Consider the following 13,919-nt stretch of genomic DNA (forward strand, 5'->3'; position numbering starts at 1 on the left):
CAATCTCAAGCTTATTCCTTAAAGTCCTTTCCTGCTCCAGCAACAACTTGATTTCCTGATTTTATTTTTGCAGAATCTCGAGCTTGACTTCCATCTCATCTCTATTGTTCATCTCCATCTCTACTGCGGTGATGAAATGACCTGTTGTTAAGCAAACTGAATATAATTGTTCAACTGAATTAAAGCCACAAAAATGGAGTTCACTTAGATGATCTCGTTAAAATAGACGTGCAAGTCTACCTAATGTTAGCTTGCTACAAAACCTATTTCTGCAATGATCTGACACTAGCTGGAACAGTTCCTTCTGCCTTCTGACTGATGCTCTGACGCTCTGATGAATTCACCGTCACAGCTGAGACCTGCAAACTTCTAAAGCATCAAGGCAAAGATGATGTCATCAATCTGAAGGTTCCATTTGCTGATGTCAGCGAATGCATCAGCTGACAGGAAGTAAGAATGGACCCATGCTGTTGCCTAGCGACGCAATTCTGTTTAATACATAATATTAAGAAATGTAAACGATCAAAATGCTTTATTAAGTATAATGTATGTTTGTGAAAGAGACAACCAAAGGAAACTGGTGTCATGATTCTGTTCACGTCTCCTCTCTCTGTCCTTCACTTACGTGCTTTCGTTTTTTAACCTCCTCCCATTTACTTCACGGTGGGAGACAGGAGATAATAAGGGGAGAAAGGAAGCAAGCTCATTGAAAACCAACAAGATGCAGCCGTACAGTCAGCCTGGACAGTTTAGTGCCATCCCCTAAAAGCTGTTAAACTTGTCACTTTGTGTTTCACAAATGTAGGGCTTTGTCGCTAATGAGTTGTGGAATGATCAATCCCAGCATTAGAACTTTTACACAAAGTGAGCAATTGATTTGTTATGAATCTAATTAAAAACAGCTTCATCGTACAATTATATAACAAACAATCTGGTAATGTTAAAACCCTTTTAGTACAAGAGGGCTCTTACAATAAAGAAAATATGCAAACACTGGTTTAGAGGGAAAGTTTATACAAATGCAATGTTGACCCCTTGTCCCACACTGCAGGACAGTGTCATAGACTGGACTGAATACATGTCGGTCATCTGGCTCTTCCAATTCACCTTATCCAATAAACGTCATAAATCCAAGAAAGCGAACCCATTTTAGGCTTGAGTAATAGTTATAGACAATTATAAGCAAATAGCTGTATGGAACAGTGTTGAGCTGATAGTACAATTATTATTAAAAAGTAAGTAGGTCGTTATTAAAAAGAATAATGATAAATTAAATAATAAGTAGGGGAAAAGACTACATGGCAGATCCAGATCGAGCTAATTATTGTTCTTGAGATCCTTAGTCCAGCGGAGGTCTTATGGAATGAACAGAGCTCTGTGCCCATTTCTAGAGAAACTGCGTAGGCTACACCACGAAAGAAGGCATCTGGATCTGTGGGTGGAGATTACGGGTGTTATCCTACATGATGTCATGGGCTTTTCCCTGCTGCTCACAGACCTAGAGGCCACCCGCAATACCAATTCAGGCCATGGCATAAATTGTAGGTCCTTTCCTCATTACCTTTCCGTTGACTTATATGCACCACTGCCATGCTCACCTTTGCACTGGCTCTACATTTTGATCTGAACTACAAACCTGTTAAATTCCGTGACTGTGAATCTTGCGCGCTGTTGAGGTGACAGCCACTTTCAACAGAGAGCCAAATTAACGCTGTGATGACACACATAGTCTCACAACATTAAAACATGTGAGGCACACGCAGTGGTAGCTAGTAATGAGGCTTCGTAATCTGCACTCCAGTGATTTTTTAGGAACAGGTGTTAATTGTGGTATGGAGACGGTTTCTGGTTATGACAGTGAGTGATGGCAACCAACATGTGAAGGAGAAACACGGAATGTACTCGCTGAAGAACTGTAGAAGGGTTTTTGGAATTCAGTTCTTGAAAGCATGTGGATGCAGGTTTGCTTTCTTGATAAGGCTTCTGTGTTTTGCTCAAATGTCAAAGATGATTCCAAGATATTCACACCATCCAACTCCTTGTCTGGACTGCATCCTGAAATCAACCACCACCTCTGAGTGAAATTGAAATCCAGCATTGTATTGTTGCACCATTTAACGTTAAAATCATAGAGAAGAACCGTGTTCCTGCTCAGAGCCTGAGAGAAGCGCTGTGTAGTCAGAACATTTAATGAGTTGGCAGTTTGGATGGATGCTTTCACAGTCACCATAGAGCATGAACAGGAGGAGGGATAGGAAAACACCCTTGTAGTGAGCTTGTGTTGGTTTTCAGGGTGTTTGAGTGACCAGTTTGTTGGCGAGGATGACAGGCTACATGGTGTTGAATCCAAAATAAATATTAACAAATGGAAGCCTGGCAAAGTTCCGCTCTCCTTCAGGTCCCTGTGAATCTAGCAGGACAATTTTAGCATCATGTTCTGTGTATATTTGTACTCATTTTCAATGTTGGTAAAAATATGTTGTTTGTTTCTTTAAAAGCAGCGATGTTTTGACTTGAATACAAGGACACATTCTGGATTACGCCAAAGGGGCCTACCCTTCATGGGTGATTTGCAGAGGTTGAATCTAAGAACTTGTTTAATGAAATGCTGTATATGGATTTAAAAAATGTAAGTCAGGCTCCATTTTAGTATTTCCGATGTGTCCATTGGAGTCCAAACTTTTATCGTTATTTTATTGTTGTTCATAAAGACTAGCTCTCCATCAATATAGGAAAATGTGTCTGCATAAGATTAGGATGCATATAACTATAAAGTATTTTAATTAAAGCTTTGAAGATATCTGAAACAAAAGGGAAATCCCTTTAAAGCTGTTCACTTCTGAGGGAAGAAAGTAGAGTGTAGATGTCAAAGCGAGTCAATAAATACAGTGAGTTATCTGGGCTCCACACAAAGGGAAGGAACATCAACAGGGATTCAAGCTGTGAGTACAAGCCTTCAACAAACCTGACATCCAGCTCCCACTGGGTAACAGGCAGGGGTGACTGCACCACCACTTGTGTGCATCACCCGGGGTCACCTGCCAAAGACAGCCTCACTCCTCTGCCTCCCAAATCTGCTCCATTGTGGCCCAACACAGCCATGTGCACAGCCTGGTCTACCGGAGTCACCAGAATTTGCATGTGAGGCGCATCCACTGTCGGCTAGCATTACGGCTGATATCCCTTCTCATTGATTCCGACGTCTTCTCACATTTACATGTATTCATTAGGCAGACGCCCGGCTACCATGCCTCCTGTGCGAGTTGTCTTAGCTCGAGCTTTCTTGGAGTAATGTTCTGACTGTCTGCAACAAGGAGTAAACAACAGCATACTGGTGTCCTTCCTCATCCACAGGAATATGCTGACTGTTAAAGGAGATGTATTTATCAGAGAGAGAAATAAGGAAGAGAGACACAGGTTAAGACATAGCTCTTGTTTTGAGACCTCTGAATGAGAGGTGCGCCAAGTTGTCTGTAAACCTTAACTAACCTTAACTGAGGGAATACACTCAGCAGTTTAAACCACAACATAGCTGAACTGTGATGCAGATAAGTTCCTACACAATTATACATCCTCTTTGATTTTGAGTTTACATATTATGAAATGAAGGATGTCACGTAATTTTCTTTCTTTTTTTAAGTAAACCCGGCTTTTATTTCACTTAACTTCCCTTAACACTACTTGTTCTTCTTGTTCCTGCAGGTGTTATGTGGATGACAAAGTGTCCAAAGTGGCCTGGCTCAATCGATCCAACATCATCTATGCCGGCCAGGACAAGTGGTCTCTGGACCCCAGAGTAGATCTGGTGACTAAAGGACAGCTCGAGTACAGCCTGCGCATACAGAAGGTAACACTGACTTAGAAACCGGACCAAAATGTTTTGGTTTTTTTATTCTTTGATTTCATCGTTAGATTTAATAACAGCTGCATTTAAAGATGGGAAAGAACCATTTGTTTCTCCTCCTTAGGATTACATTTAAAAAATATTAAACATAACCTTCATAAGCATATCTGTTTTTTGTATTTTCTTCTATTAATTTTAACCCTTTTTTGTGCTTTAACAACAATAAATAATCATTTGAAAATAAACTAATGTTAGACTGGTATCAGTATGCACTCTCTGCTAGACAGTACATGAGATTATCCTCCCAGAATGTTAAAGTTATCGTTTTCATTGATTATCAGTTCAGCAAGTCTTACTAAAAAATAATACATGTTTTCATAAAGGGTTAAGTACCTCATCTAAACTGTCCATGCTGGGAGGTCTGCTGAAATGCTGATCGTATCTGTTATGTAATGATGATCATTCATTACTCATGTCTATAAGCTTTGACTTCTTAAAGTTGAATTCATTAATAATAATTACGGCCGGGACTCGATTAAAAAAAATAATCTAATTAATTAGAGGCTTTGTAATTAATTTATCGAAATTAATCGCATTTTTAATCACATATAAATATTTGACCTAAGAACAGTGAGAAGCAATTTTTTTCACATGGATTTTAGTATACCATTAGGCGCATTCACACCGCAGTACTTTTCCCACAAAGGTTCATGAGAACTTAGTTCATGAGAACTCTTTGAACCTGGGGGAGGATTAGGCAAATTAAACCGCTGACGTCACTTCTTCTTCTTCTGCTTTGGGTTTACTGGCAGGCCGCAAATCACTTCACGGCGTATACTGCCGCCCAAAGTCCCCGGCCGGAAGTCCCCGGAGTTGGGGACTGGCTTCAGTAGAAGCTGCTGGGAGTCCCAGCAGCCTTCCGAGTAAATCGCCAGAACGCCGACACCTCCTCATCTCCACCGCTCCCATGTTTTATTTTGTGTTGCCATAAGTTAGTCTCTCTGCGTTTCTGCGCTGGGCTAATGCTAATAATGCTAATGCGAGGATAATAAAATGGCGGCTTCACAAATCTTTTTGGGAGTTTTACGGGGCGTGGTTTGCAATCCGCCCAGCCAATCAGACATATAGCTCTTTTCTCACAAGAGAGCCGTACGAAAGTCCCTGCTCTCTAGCAGCTCTCTGCTCTCTAGCAGGGACTTTCGTGGGGGTAAAAAGGTTCTCATGAACTAATTTTAGTACCAGCTCTTTTTGGTGTGAACGCGATAAAAGAGGCTAACGTCCACGCTAGCTTCCACGCTAGCTGCTATATGTTTTGCATTGTGGTGATACTTGAAGCTTGATGTGCTGCGGTGATATGCGAATTCCTTTTTGCATAATTTGCACACAACCGTGCTCTTATCGACGCTTCCATCCGTCCGTTTTTTAAAACAACATTTCCCACTGTTGTTCACTGTGGTTTGTTGTTGTCTGAAGTCATGAACGTTAGTTGGTGCTCCAGTATAATCGGTACGCCTGAAACTCATCCAGTGAGAAACGTTCCGCGGTGCAAAAATAAGTGCGATTAAAATGCGTTAATTTTTTTAACGCGTTAATTTTTGTGTAATTAATTAATCTTAATTAACGCGTTAAAGTCCCGGCCCTAATAATAATCAAAACATATTATATTGTAAAGTTGATTGAGATAATTCGACTACTTTCCTGTATAACGTTGTTTCACTGAAGAATCATAAATATTTATTTCGAGAATATTGTGAATGTTTGTCAAAATAAAAATTATAGAGTAGGATCTTGAAAAAGTAACATGTAGGAAGATAAATGAGGATAAGATGCTCTGCCAGGCATATGATAAGATATTTTCAAACTAATGAACACAATATTGTATTTGTGATTGTGTATAGGTGGATGTTTATGATGAAGGGTCGTACACCTGCTCCATACAGACGAAGCAGCAGCCCAAGACCTCACAGGTCTACCTCATTGTACAAGGTAAGTGGCACCTACACATAGACACCAGCAGCACACAACACACAACCAATCCACGCCAGCCGTACAGATTTACACTTGGAAATGGTGTCAATATATTATATTCCAAACAGAAGCTAGAACAAATTTGAAATGATTATGTCATATTTATTAAGAGTCAATCGCATCATTGTCCAACTGCACACAAGCAGCAAACAGCAGCGTCGCCAAACTCTGTTATTAAACGTTGAAATGTGTCCCTCTAAGGTGCCTGTAAGGAAAATATATGAATATTTATTGTCAGGGGAAAAACTGCTCTATGTCACAAACTGCCGCCTACAGCAATATAATTTCTTGTTCCAGTTCAAATTAATCTTGAGTGCACTTCAAAAGCCTTGAGCAGTAGTTTTCCATCTCAAAGAAAAAAAAAGTTGTACCTCCTGAATGGAGACAGCCAGAAAGTTGAGAGCAAGAGAGATAAGATGCTGCAGGGTTTGATCTTATAGGCCTGGAGGGTGGAATTTATATATATATATATATATAGTTTTAATTGTCACCAAAATGCCTTCCAATAGTTATCAAAGAGTTTAAAGGTTGTACCTCTTGAGATTGAAGAGAATCCAATGCTGTACAAACTCTTTTATCTGTACCTCTTGTGTCTGATCAAAAAGGTTCATGCATCCGTGTTCGTTATTCTACATGTTGTTCCCTGTGCCATGGCTTAGTTAAGAATTGAGAATATTATGCACTATGTGATTTACCATCACTATGTGGAAGACACACTGATGTATGGTAAATAATTTACAAAATCTAAAATGAGTGTATGAAGTCTAATAGGTTTGTTTTTGTAAAGCAGTATTGATTCTGTTGAAGTAATGAAGCCTCATCTGCAGAACAACAGAGATTTGTTATTGTTCTGATTAAAATAATACTTTGACAATATGGTGTTTTATTATGTTTTCTCTGGCCTTCAAGAAAAGATCAGTGGAGTTACACCAGTTCATTTACTAACAATGTACAGAGGTTTATCACAAGCGTAACGACTGAAATGGTCACACAAAAACATGTTCTGCATGGATAAATATACATGTAACATAAAGGTTTATTCTAAAGACTCTTTTGTGAGCCATGATGGGGATTAGGTGATCGTCACGTGAGCAATTGGGGTACTCGAGCTAGCACTTTTTTGAACCGTAATCTTCACCCTTTCGTTGGGGCAGACATTAGAATCGAGAGTTTTAGCGCCATCTCGTGGTCAAAATGTGGAACTGCAATATATAAAATGAATAAAGCCAGCGGCATTACAGACATGATAGATCGCTAACACTTCCGGTGAGTACTTTCGAAAAATTGAGTGGTCGAGAACTGAAGCATTTCGAGACAATTATCGGTCCATATTCCCCTAATGTCCCAGTGCCAATCTTAAATGGAAACTACAACGGACAAATTGTGAGACATTTGACGATAGAGGCAGCTTAATAGCGCACTTCAGGACTGGGCTAACAATAATATTGGTACTGACTGATGCTCCTGAAATAGTTTGCTAGCACTGTAGCATTGTTAGCTCTATAAACTGTTATTCCCGTTAGCCACCTAACTCGTGTCAGTGGATAGAGGTTTTTGATGTAAATCTATTAAGTGGCAAGACGTGTAAGTTAACCTCTTATTTAATTGCTTTAGTTTGTTTGCCGTTACATTACCTTTTATTTTGTAATTAGCCAGAAGTGGTTTCTATAGAGTGACGAGCTTGACGGATTTTAAGTCTTGCAGTTCTAATGTTTGATAACCACGTGTACCAAGCAGAAAGGTTTAGGAATAAAGGGTATGGAAATCATTAAAAACATACAAAGTTATTCAAACAAAATACACGTAAACTGCCCAAACTGTCAATATGTTCTTTAAAAAAAATGTAAACATGCAGATTATCATAGCAGACTATTTTATTAAAGTAGAGTGTATTGCAGTAGGTGGTGCTTGTGCTCCAATGTAATCTATAATGCATTGCAGACCCTCCTCAATGGAAACAATGGCTCCCAATCTTGATATATTTTTCAAAGTTCTTGACAGAGTAGTTTTTATAAACACATCACAGTATCACAGGGGCAGCTGCTACTCAAAGTCCTCTCTGTGATTAATCTCATTTTCAATATTATTTAGTCCAACAGCAGTGCTTCACATTATAAATTAAGAGTTACTTCACAGTCTTCTTACTACTTACATGTTGTCTTCCAGTGCAGAAAGACCATCTTCCATCAGCTGCAGTGTTAACTAACACCCAAAATCACCATGGTAAGTTCATCTGCTTTGTTTTGTCTTTAACTGTACTGCCTTATGAACAGAGTATGTGTTTGCAGCCTGCAATTGGTTGAATACAACTCTAATACTATTATGACAAACAGCCTTCTGTAATGTTCCCAATAAATTGTTTAAAACTTTAATCTCTGTGTTTCTCAGCTACTTGAAATGAAGCATCTGAGTCTGATGGACGGAGACAGGCTGAAAGTGAAGGGGATCATTCAGCATGATGCCGAGAGGTAAGCAAACCAAACACACAAAACATATTTAGTACAACATTTTAAACTAAATATGATAATATGGTCATATGCATTAATAAATGCATTCTGGAAAGAAAATACTTTTAAAACTTGAATAAGTTGTTTTGTTGCAACTTAAGAGAATGATGGGTGAACAATAAATGCACAAAATATTTGTTTCGTAATCCTATTAAGGATCTTAAATTCTTGCAAGTATGGCTCATCCTACAAGTCAGCGCCCTAGACTGAGTGACATAGGACATTTTAAAGGGGTACTGGATGTTGTACGGTTGTTGTTTTTATCACCTTATGAGTGTGGGAAAAAAATACTTTTGTAAGTACGTTTTTTTTCTTCCTGTTAACTTCAGGTCAGTTTTGTTATTTTCCTAAAACCCTTATCTTGCAGTGTTATAAAACATTTGATACTATACTAAAACATCTGTTTAGTATTACAATACTTCTTACTGGTGACTGATGTTGCACTCTCTGACCATTCCTGTGTTTTCTTTGAGAGCTCTATTTCTGTTCACAAAAATGTTCAAAAAGAGGTAACCACAAAGCGATATTTAACTGAAAATACGAGGGAAATGTTTACTCAGAATTATTCTTCCACACTTGCCCCTGCTAACATCGCAGTAAATGAGCTAGTAGATCATTTTAATTCAAAAATTAAAAATGTTATAGATGCCATTGCTCCAACTAAGGTAAAGGAAGTGACTGGGAAGAAAATGCTGAACGCAGGTGGCGATAAACAAATCTCCAGGTGCACTTTGAAATCTGACAGTGGCAGAACTTCAGTGTTAGTATTATTAGATCTCAGTGCTGCGTTTGACACTGTTGACCACAACATATTACTAGACCGACTGGAAAACTGGGTGGGACTTTCATCAACAGTTCTAAATTGGTTTGAATCCTACTTAAAGGACAGAAACAACTTTGTTTCTATAGGTAAATACAAATCTGAGTTGACAAATATGACATGTGGGGTTCCTCAAGGCTCCTTCTTGGGGCCTCTTCTCTTTAACATCTACATGCTACCACTGGCTCAGATAATGAAAAACAACAAAATAAGTTACCATAGCTATGCAGATGACACACACATTTACATAACCATTTCACCAGGAGACTATGCTCCAGTTAAAACACTGAGTAAGTGCATTGAACAAATCAATGACTGGATGTGTCAGAACTTTCTCTAATTAAACAAAGATAAAACTGAGGAAATGGTTTTTGGAGCCAAGGCCGAACGTATAAAAGTGCAATGTTCAAAACAACAGATAAAGCCAGAAATCTAGGTGTAGTCATGGACTCTGACCTGAGTTTCAACAGTCACATTAAAACAATTACTAAATCAGCCTACTATCACCTAAAGAATATATCTAGGATTAAAAGACTAATGTCACAGCAGGATTTGGAAAAACTTGTCCATGCTTTTATCTTCAGTAGACTCGACTACTGTAATGGTGTCTTTACAGGTCTCACTAAAAAATCCATTAGAAAGCTCCAGCTGATTCAGAACGCCGCTGCTCGAGTCCTCACTAACACTAAGAAAGTGGATCACATCACTCCAGTTCTGAAGTCTTTACACTGGCTTCCTGTGTGTCAAAGAATAGATTTCAAAATACTACTGCTGGTTTATAAAGCTTTGAATGGTTTAGGCCCAAAATACATTTCTGACTTCCTGCTAAATTATGAACCATCCAGATCTCTCAGGTCTTCAGGGACTGGTCAGCTTTCTGTCCCCAGAGTCAGAACTAAACATGGAGAAGCAGCGTTCAGTTATTATGCTCCAAATATCTGGAACAAACTCCCAGAAACCTGCCGGTCCGCTGCAACTCTGACTACTTTTAGATCCAGGCTGAAGACTTTTCTTTTTGTCGCTGCTTTTAATTGAAACTGAGCCGTTGTGTTCATCAGTAAAGTGGAACTTTTGTGTGAACTATTCATATCTTAAACTGCACTGTAACTTTTTATTCATGTATTTTTTATTTTTTTTTATTTTAATATCTTTTCTTTTTAATGACTGTTTTTAAATGCCTTTGTCTGAATGTCTTTCATTTTTGTAAAGCACCTTGAATTGTCTTGTGTTGAAAGGTGTTGTATAAATAAACTTGCCTTTTAATCTTTAAGGTTACATTTCCACACCTTTTTAAACCACATTTCTATTAAAGTAGCCTTGTGATTATATAATATTGAACCTCTGTTTATAATCTCTGATCCATCCAGTTTCAAGATCGAGCTGGGCTGTGGTACGGACGACATCGCGCTGCACTTTAATCCCCGTTATGATGACGACGCTGATGGTTCCGTTATTGTTTGCAACTCAAAGACTGGTGGGTCTTGGGGCGATGAGGTCCGGGACACACACAACCCTCTACACCGGGGAAGAGTGATCAAGGTGAGGAACACTGAGGTTCATATCAGTATGTAGTGTCTCTACTACATGTCTCCATGCTTAAATGTTCAAAAAGCTCTTTATTTTTCTCATGCTGCAGCACCTCTTTTCACCCTCTGTCTGAAACCAGAGCCCAGTCTGCTCTGATTGGTTAGCTGGCTGGCTCTGTTGTGATTGGTCAACCTCTTAGAGATGTCCCGCCCCTTAGCCTATCATATACAATGTGTTGGAGCGCTAGCCAATAGATAAAAGCCAGAGTTACATAGTGACATTAATGAGTCCAATGGAGTCGTTTTCTCTTGAAGTGCATTTCCTAAACCAGATTACATCAACCATTTCAGTTTTTTTGGGAGCGTTGTTAGATTTTCTCAGATTCCTTTCTTATAATCTTTTCTATTTCAGCTGGAGTTGACGCTGGCTGGAGACATGTTTGAGGTGGAGCTTCCTGACGGACAGCAGCTGCAGTTTCCAAACCGTGAGAACGTGGACGTCATCAACTACGTCCGAATCGCAGGAGACTTCAAACTGACTTCCTTCAAGATCTGCTAAAAGACACATGGTTAAAGATGAGACTTTGAGGCAGTTATTGTAAGAAATATTGTTAAGGGGTGTAGATCTTCAATGTGAATTTGAAATATATCTTTATTTGAAAATGTCCCGTTGTGCTCATGAAAATAAAATGTTTAAAGGTCCCATGTCATGCTTTTCTGGTTATTACCCGTCCCCTTGTGTGTTATGTAGATTTTTCTGCATGTAAACGGTCTGCTGAGTCACAAACCCTCAAAGTACACCCTGTAGTGCAGTGGTTCTCAAAGTGGGGGGCGCGCCCCCCCAGGGGGGTGCAGAGGCAAGGAGGAAAAATGGTTATTACATTTTTTATTTAAAAAAAATAAAATGATTGATTCGAAAATAATATGATACAGTACTATTACGTCTGGGTCTCTGTGTTTCATTAAAGCTCGGCTCTGTGTGTGTGTGTGCGCGAGAGAGAGAGTACCGGAGATCGTTGTTAGCTTCTGGTGCTAGCGAGCTACGCTAACGGATATAAGGAGTTTTTTTCAACAACAAGGTGGAGGAGAGTCCTCTCCTGTCAGACTGAGAGACTCAGTGAGCTAAAGGACTCTGAGTGTTATCTCAGTGGGTCTCAAACGTTTTGGTCACCATTAATGTAAACAATTATTTCCGAGGCACACGTTTATATGATCATTATAGATATAAAAAATGTGTGGACCCCCTATGTGAGGTCCACACACCACCTATAAAAATAGCACTTTACCCCTGCTTACACCGATTCTTTCACACAGTGACGTCACGAGCTACCCACAATGCAACGCGCGCCATATATATATATATATATAAATACGCCATTTTCCTGGAGGTGCAAATATAAACAGCTAGCTAACGTAGCCAGGCAGAGCGCACTAGGTTTTTTTTCTGAATTAACGACCGAAGAAATCGCTGCATGTCTTCGGATTACATCTCTGGACTTGAGGGGTGTGCTCTAGGTCGTTACCATCGTAATCTAGAGCTGTGTGGGTTGTTGGATTGCCCTTACAGACTGCCTGCAGATGTATGGAAAAACGACCCTCGAAAGTGGCCTTCGTCGATTTTGGCTGCATCTACGTCTAATTTCTGGAAACACCAGGTGAATACCCCACTTGTCACAATATTATCATGCCATTGCATATATGTGGTATTTTAGAGTTGACTAGATATTGATTAAGGCAATAGACTATGATATTCTGCTTGCACCTCGCCTGAAATGGCGGATACCGGAAGTACGGTGTCGCCCTCGGCCCAATACCCGTATGTGTGTGTGAAAGAATATGCCGTGAGCTGATATCGAGCCTTCATTGTAACAGTCGCGGGTACACTGTGTATATGCGTGGGGATTGTTGCAGTAGAGAATTCCACTGTAGCGACCTGTACATTAATGGGAAACCCTAAATGTTTGAGCACCCTCTATGAAACATCAAGCTATCCCACAGCACCCCCAAAATAAATCTCTGGCGCCGCCACTGAGCCTGACTATTTGTGTTGGGGGGGCCCGACTTTTTTTTTTTCTCCAAAGGGGGGGCCTGACAAAAAAAGTTTGAGAACCACTGCTGTAGTGAGTAAAACTCTAACACAGAAAATACCTGTCTATGCTGCCCTAGAACGCATCGTTGGAGATTTCTCTTTTTCCATTCTTTACTTCTTGGGTATAGTGACGCAATGTAACGGCTCCGCAGATTGGTCCAAATTGACCAATCCGCGGAGCTGTTACGTTTTGACCAATCCGCGGACTTCCTCACACACTCGGCGGGACGTTGCGAGGAGCGGGACAGACACACACTTTACATGCTGTATTTTTTTGTATTTTTGTATGCTGTATGAGAAACCAATGTGAGTTTGGAAAATTGCACAATATAAATGTATTCTAGTAGACCTCAACAATGGAATTATGATCAGTAGAAATGGCCATGACATGGGACCTTTGAATTCAAAGGATCTTTTGTTTTTTGCCTTTGAATTGTTGAAGCTGAATTCTGGGTTTGGAAACACTAAGATGACTCAGTCCATTCATGAGCAGAAAATGAGGCAACAAATCAACACTGACATTACTTTACTCCATAGTATGAATTGTTTGAAATTACTTTAACTGTGAATTAACACCCCTTTAATTACTTTAAAGTAATGCATGGGCATATGTCTTCAGTTATTGTAGTAGGTGTTTTGTTGAAATCATAACATAGATAATTTACTAAATCTAAAATGAGTGTATGAAATCTAATAGATTTGTTTTTGTAAAGCAGTATTGATTCTGTTGAAGAAATGAAGCCTCGTCTGCAGAACAGCAGAGATGTTTTATTGTTCTGATTAAAATAATATATTTACAGTATACAGTATTGTTTTATTTGTATGTATTCTCTGGCCTTCAAGAAAAGATAAGTGGAGTTACACCCAGTTCATTTATTAACAATGTACAGAGGTTTATCACAAGCGTTACAAACTTTGTTCATCACATTTTATGTTCAGCTTCAGACTGATGAGTCTTAATATCTTATTTATGTAAAATACATTGTTTTGTAGTGATGACTTATACAGTTATGAAAAAAGTATCAAAATCAGAGTTTTCCAGTGGTTTTAATCAACTCTTTCAAGAATAATTAATACAGGTTGAACAACCTTCACTCACTTTCAA

At 39.2% G+C, this 13,919-nt stretch overlaps 1 protein-coding gene across 3 annotated transcripts; it reads left to right on the forward strand.

Annotated features, from left to right (window-relative positions):
• Positions 1-219: 219 nt before the first annotated feature.
• Positions 220-11,421, forward strand: LOC117535317 (limbic system-associated membrane protein-like). 3 transcript variants are annotated; one of them, XM_034199755.1, is made up of 7 exons: positions 220-450; positions 3,703-3,847; positions 5,743-5,830; positions 8,039-8,095; positions 8,261-8,340; positions 10,567-10,738; positions 11,138-11,161. In XM_034199755.1, exons 1-5 carry the CDS (start codon positions 422-424, stop codon positions 8,266-8,268), a joined length of 327 nt encoding a protein of 108 aa, XP_034055646.1. In that variant the 5' UTR covers positions 220-421; the 3' UTR covers positions 8,269-8,340; positions 10,567-10,738; positions 11,138-11,161. The 3 variants fall into 3 exon arrangements, with proteins under 3 accessions (XP_034055646.1, XP_034055645.1, XP_034055644.1); XM_034199754.1 differs by lacking the exon at positions 220-450 and adding an exon at positions 3,198-3,417; XM_034199753.1 differs by lacking the exons at positions 220-450; positions 3,703-3,847; positions 5,743-5,830 and having other exon boundaries at positions 8,059-8,095; positions 11,138-11,421.
• The last annotated feature ends 2,498 nt before the right edge of the window (positions 11,422-13,919 follow it).

This window comes from Gymnodraco acuticeps, unplaced genomic scaffold (genome assembly GCF_902827175.1).
Source record: "Gymnodraco acuticeps unplaced genomic scaffold, fGymAcu1.1, whole genome shotgun sequence".
NCBI classification, from domain to species: domain Eukaryota; kingdom Metazoa; phylum Chordata; class Actinopteri; order Perciformes; family Bathydraconidae; genus Gymnodraco; species Gymnodraco acuticeps.

Coding starts and splice junctions, on each gene's coding strand:
- LOC117535317 (XM_034199753.1), top strand. Junction 8,341..10,566: donor ATTCAGCATGATGCCGAGAG/GTAAGCAAACCA, acceptor TGATCCATCCAG/TTTCAAGATCGAGCTGGGCT. Junction 10,739..11,137: donor ACCGGGGAAGAGTGATCAAG/GTGAGGAACACT, acceptor TTTCTATTTCAG/CTGGAGTTGACGCTGGCTGG.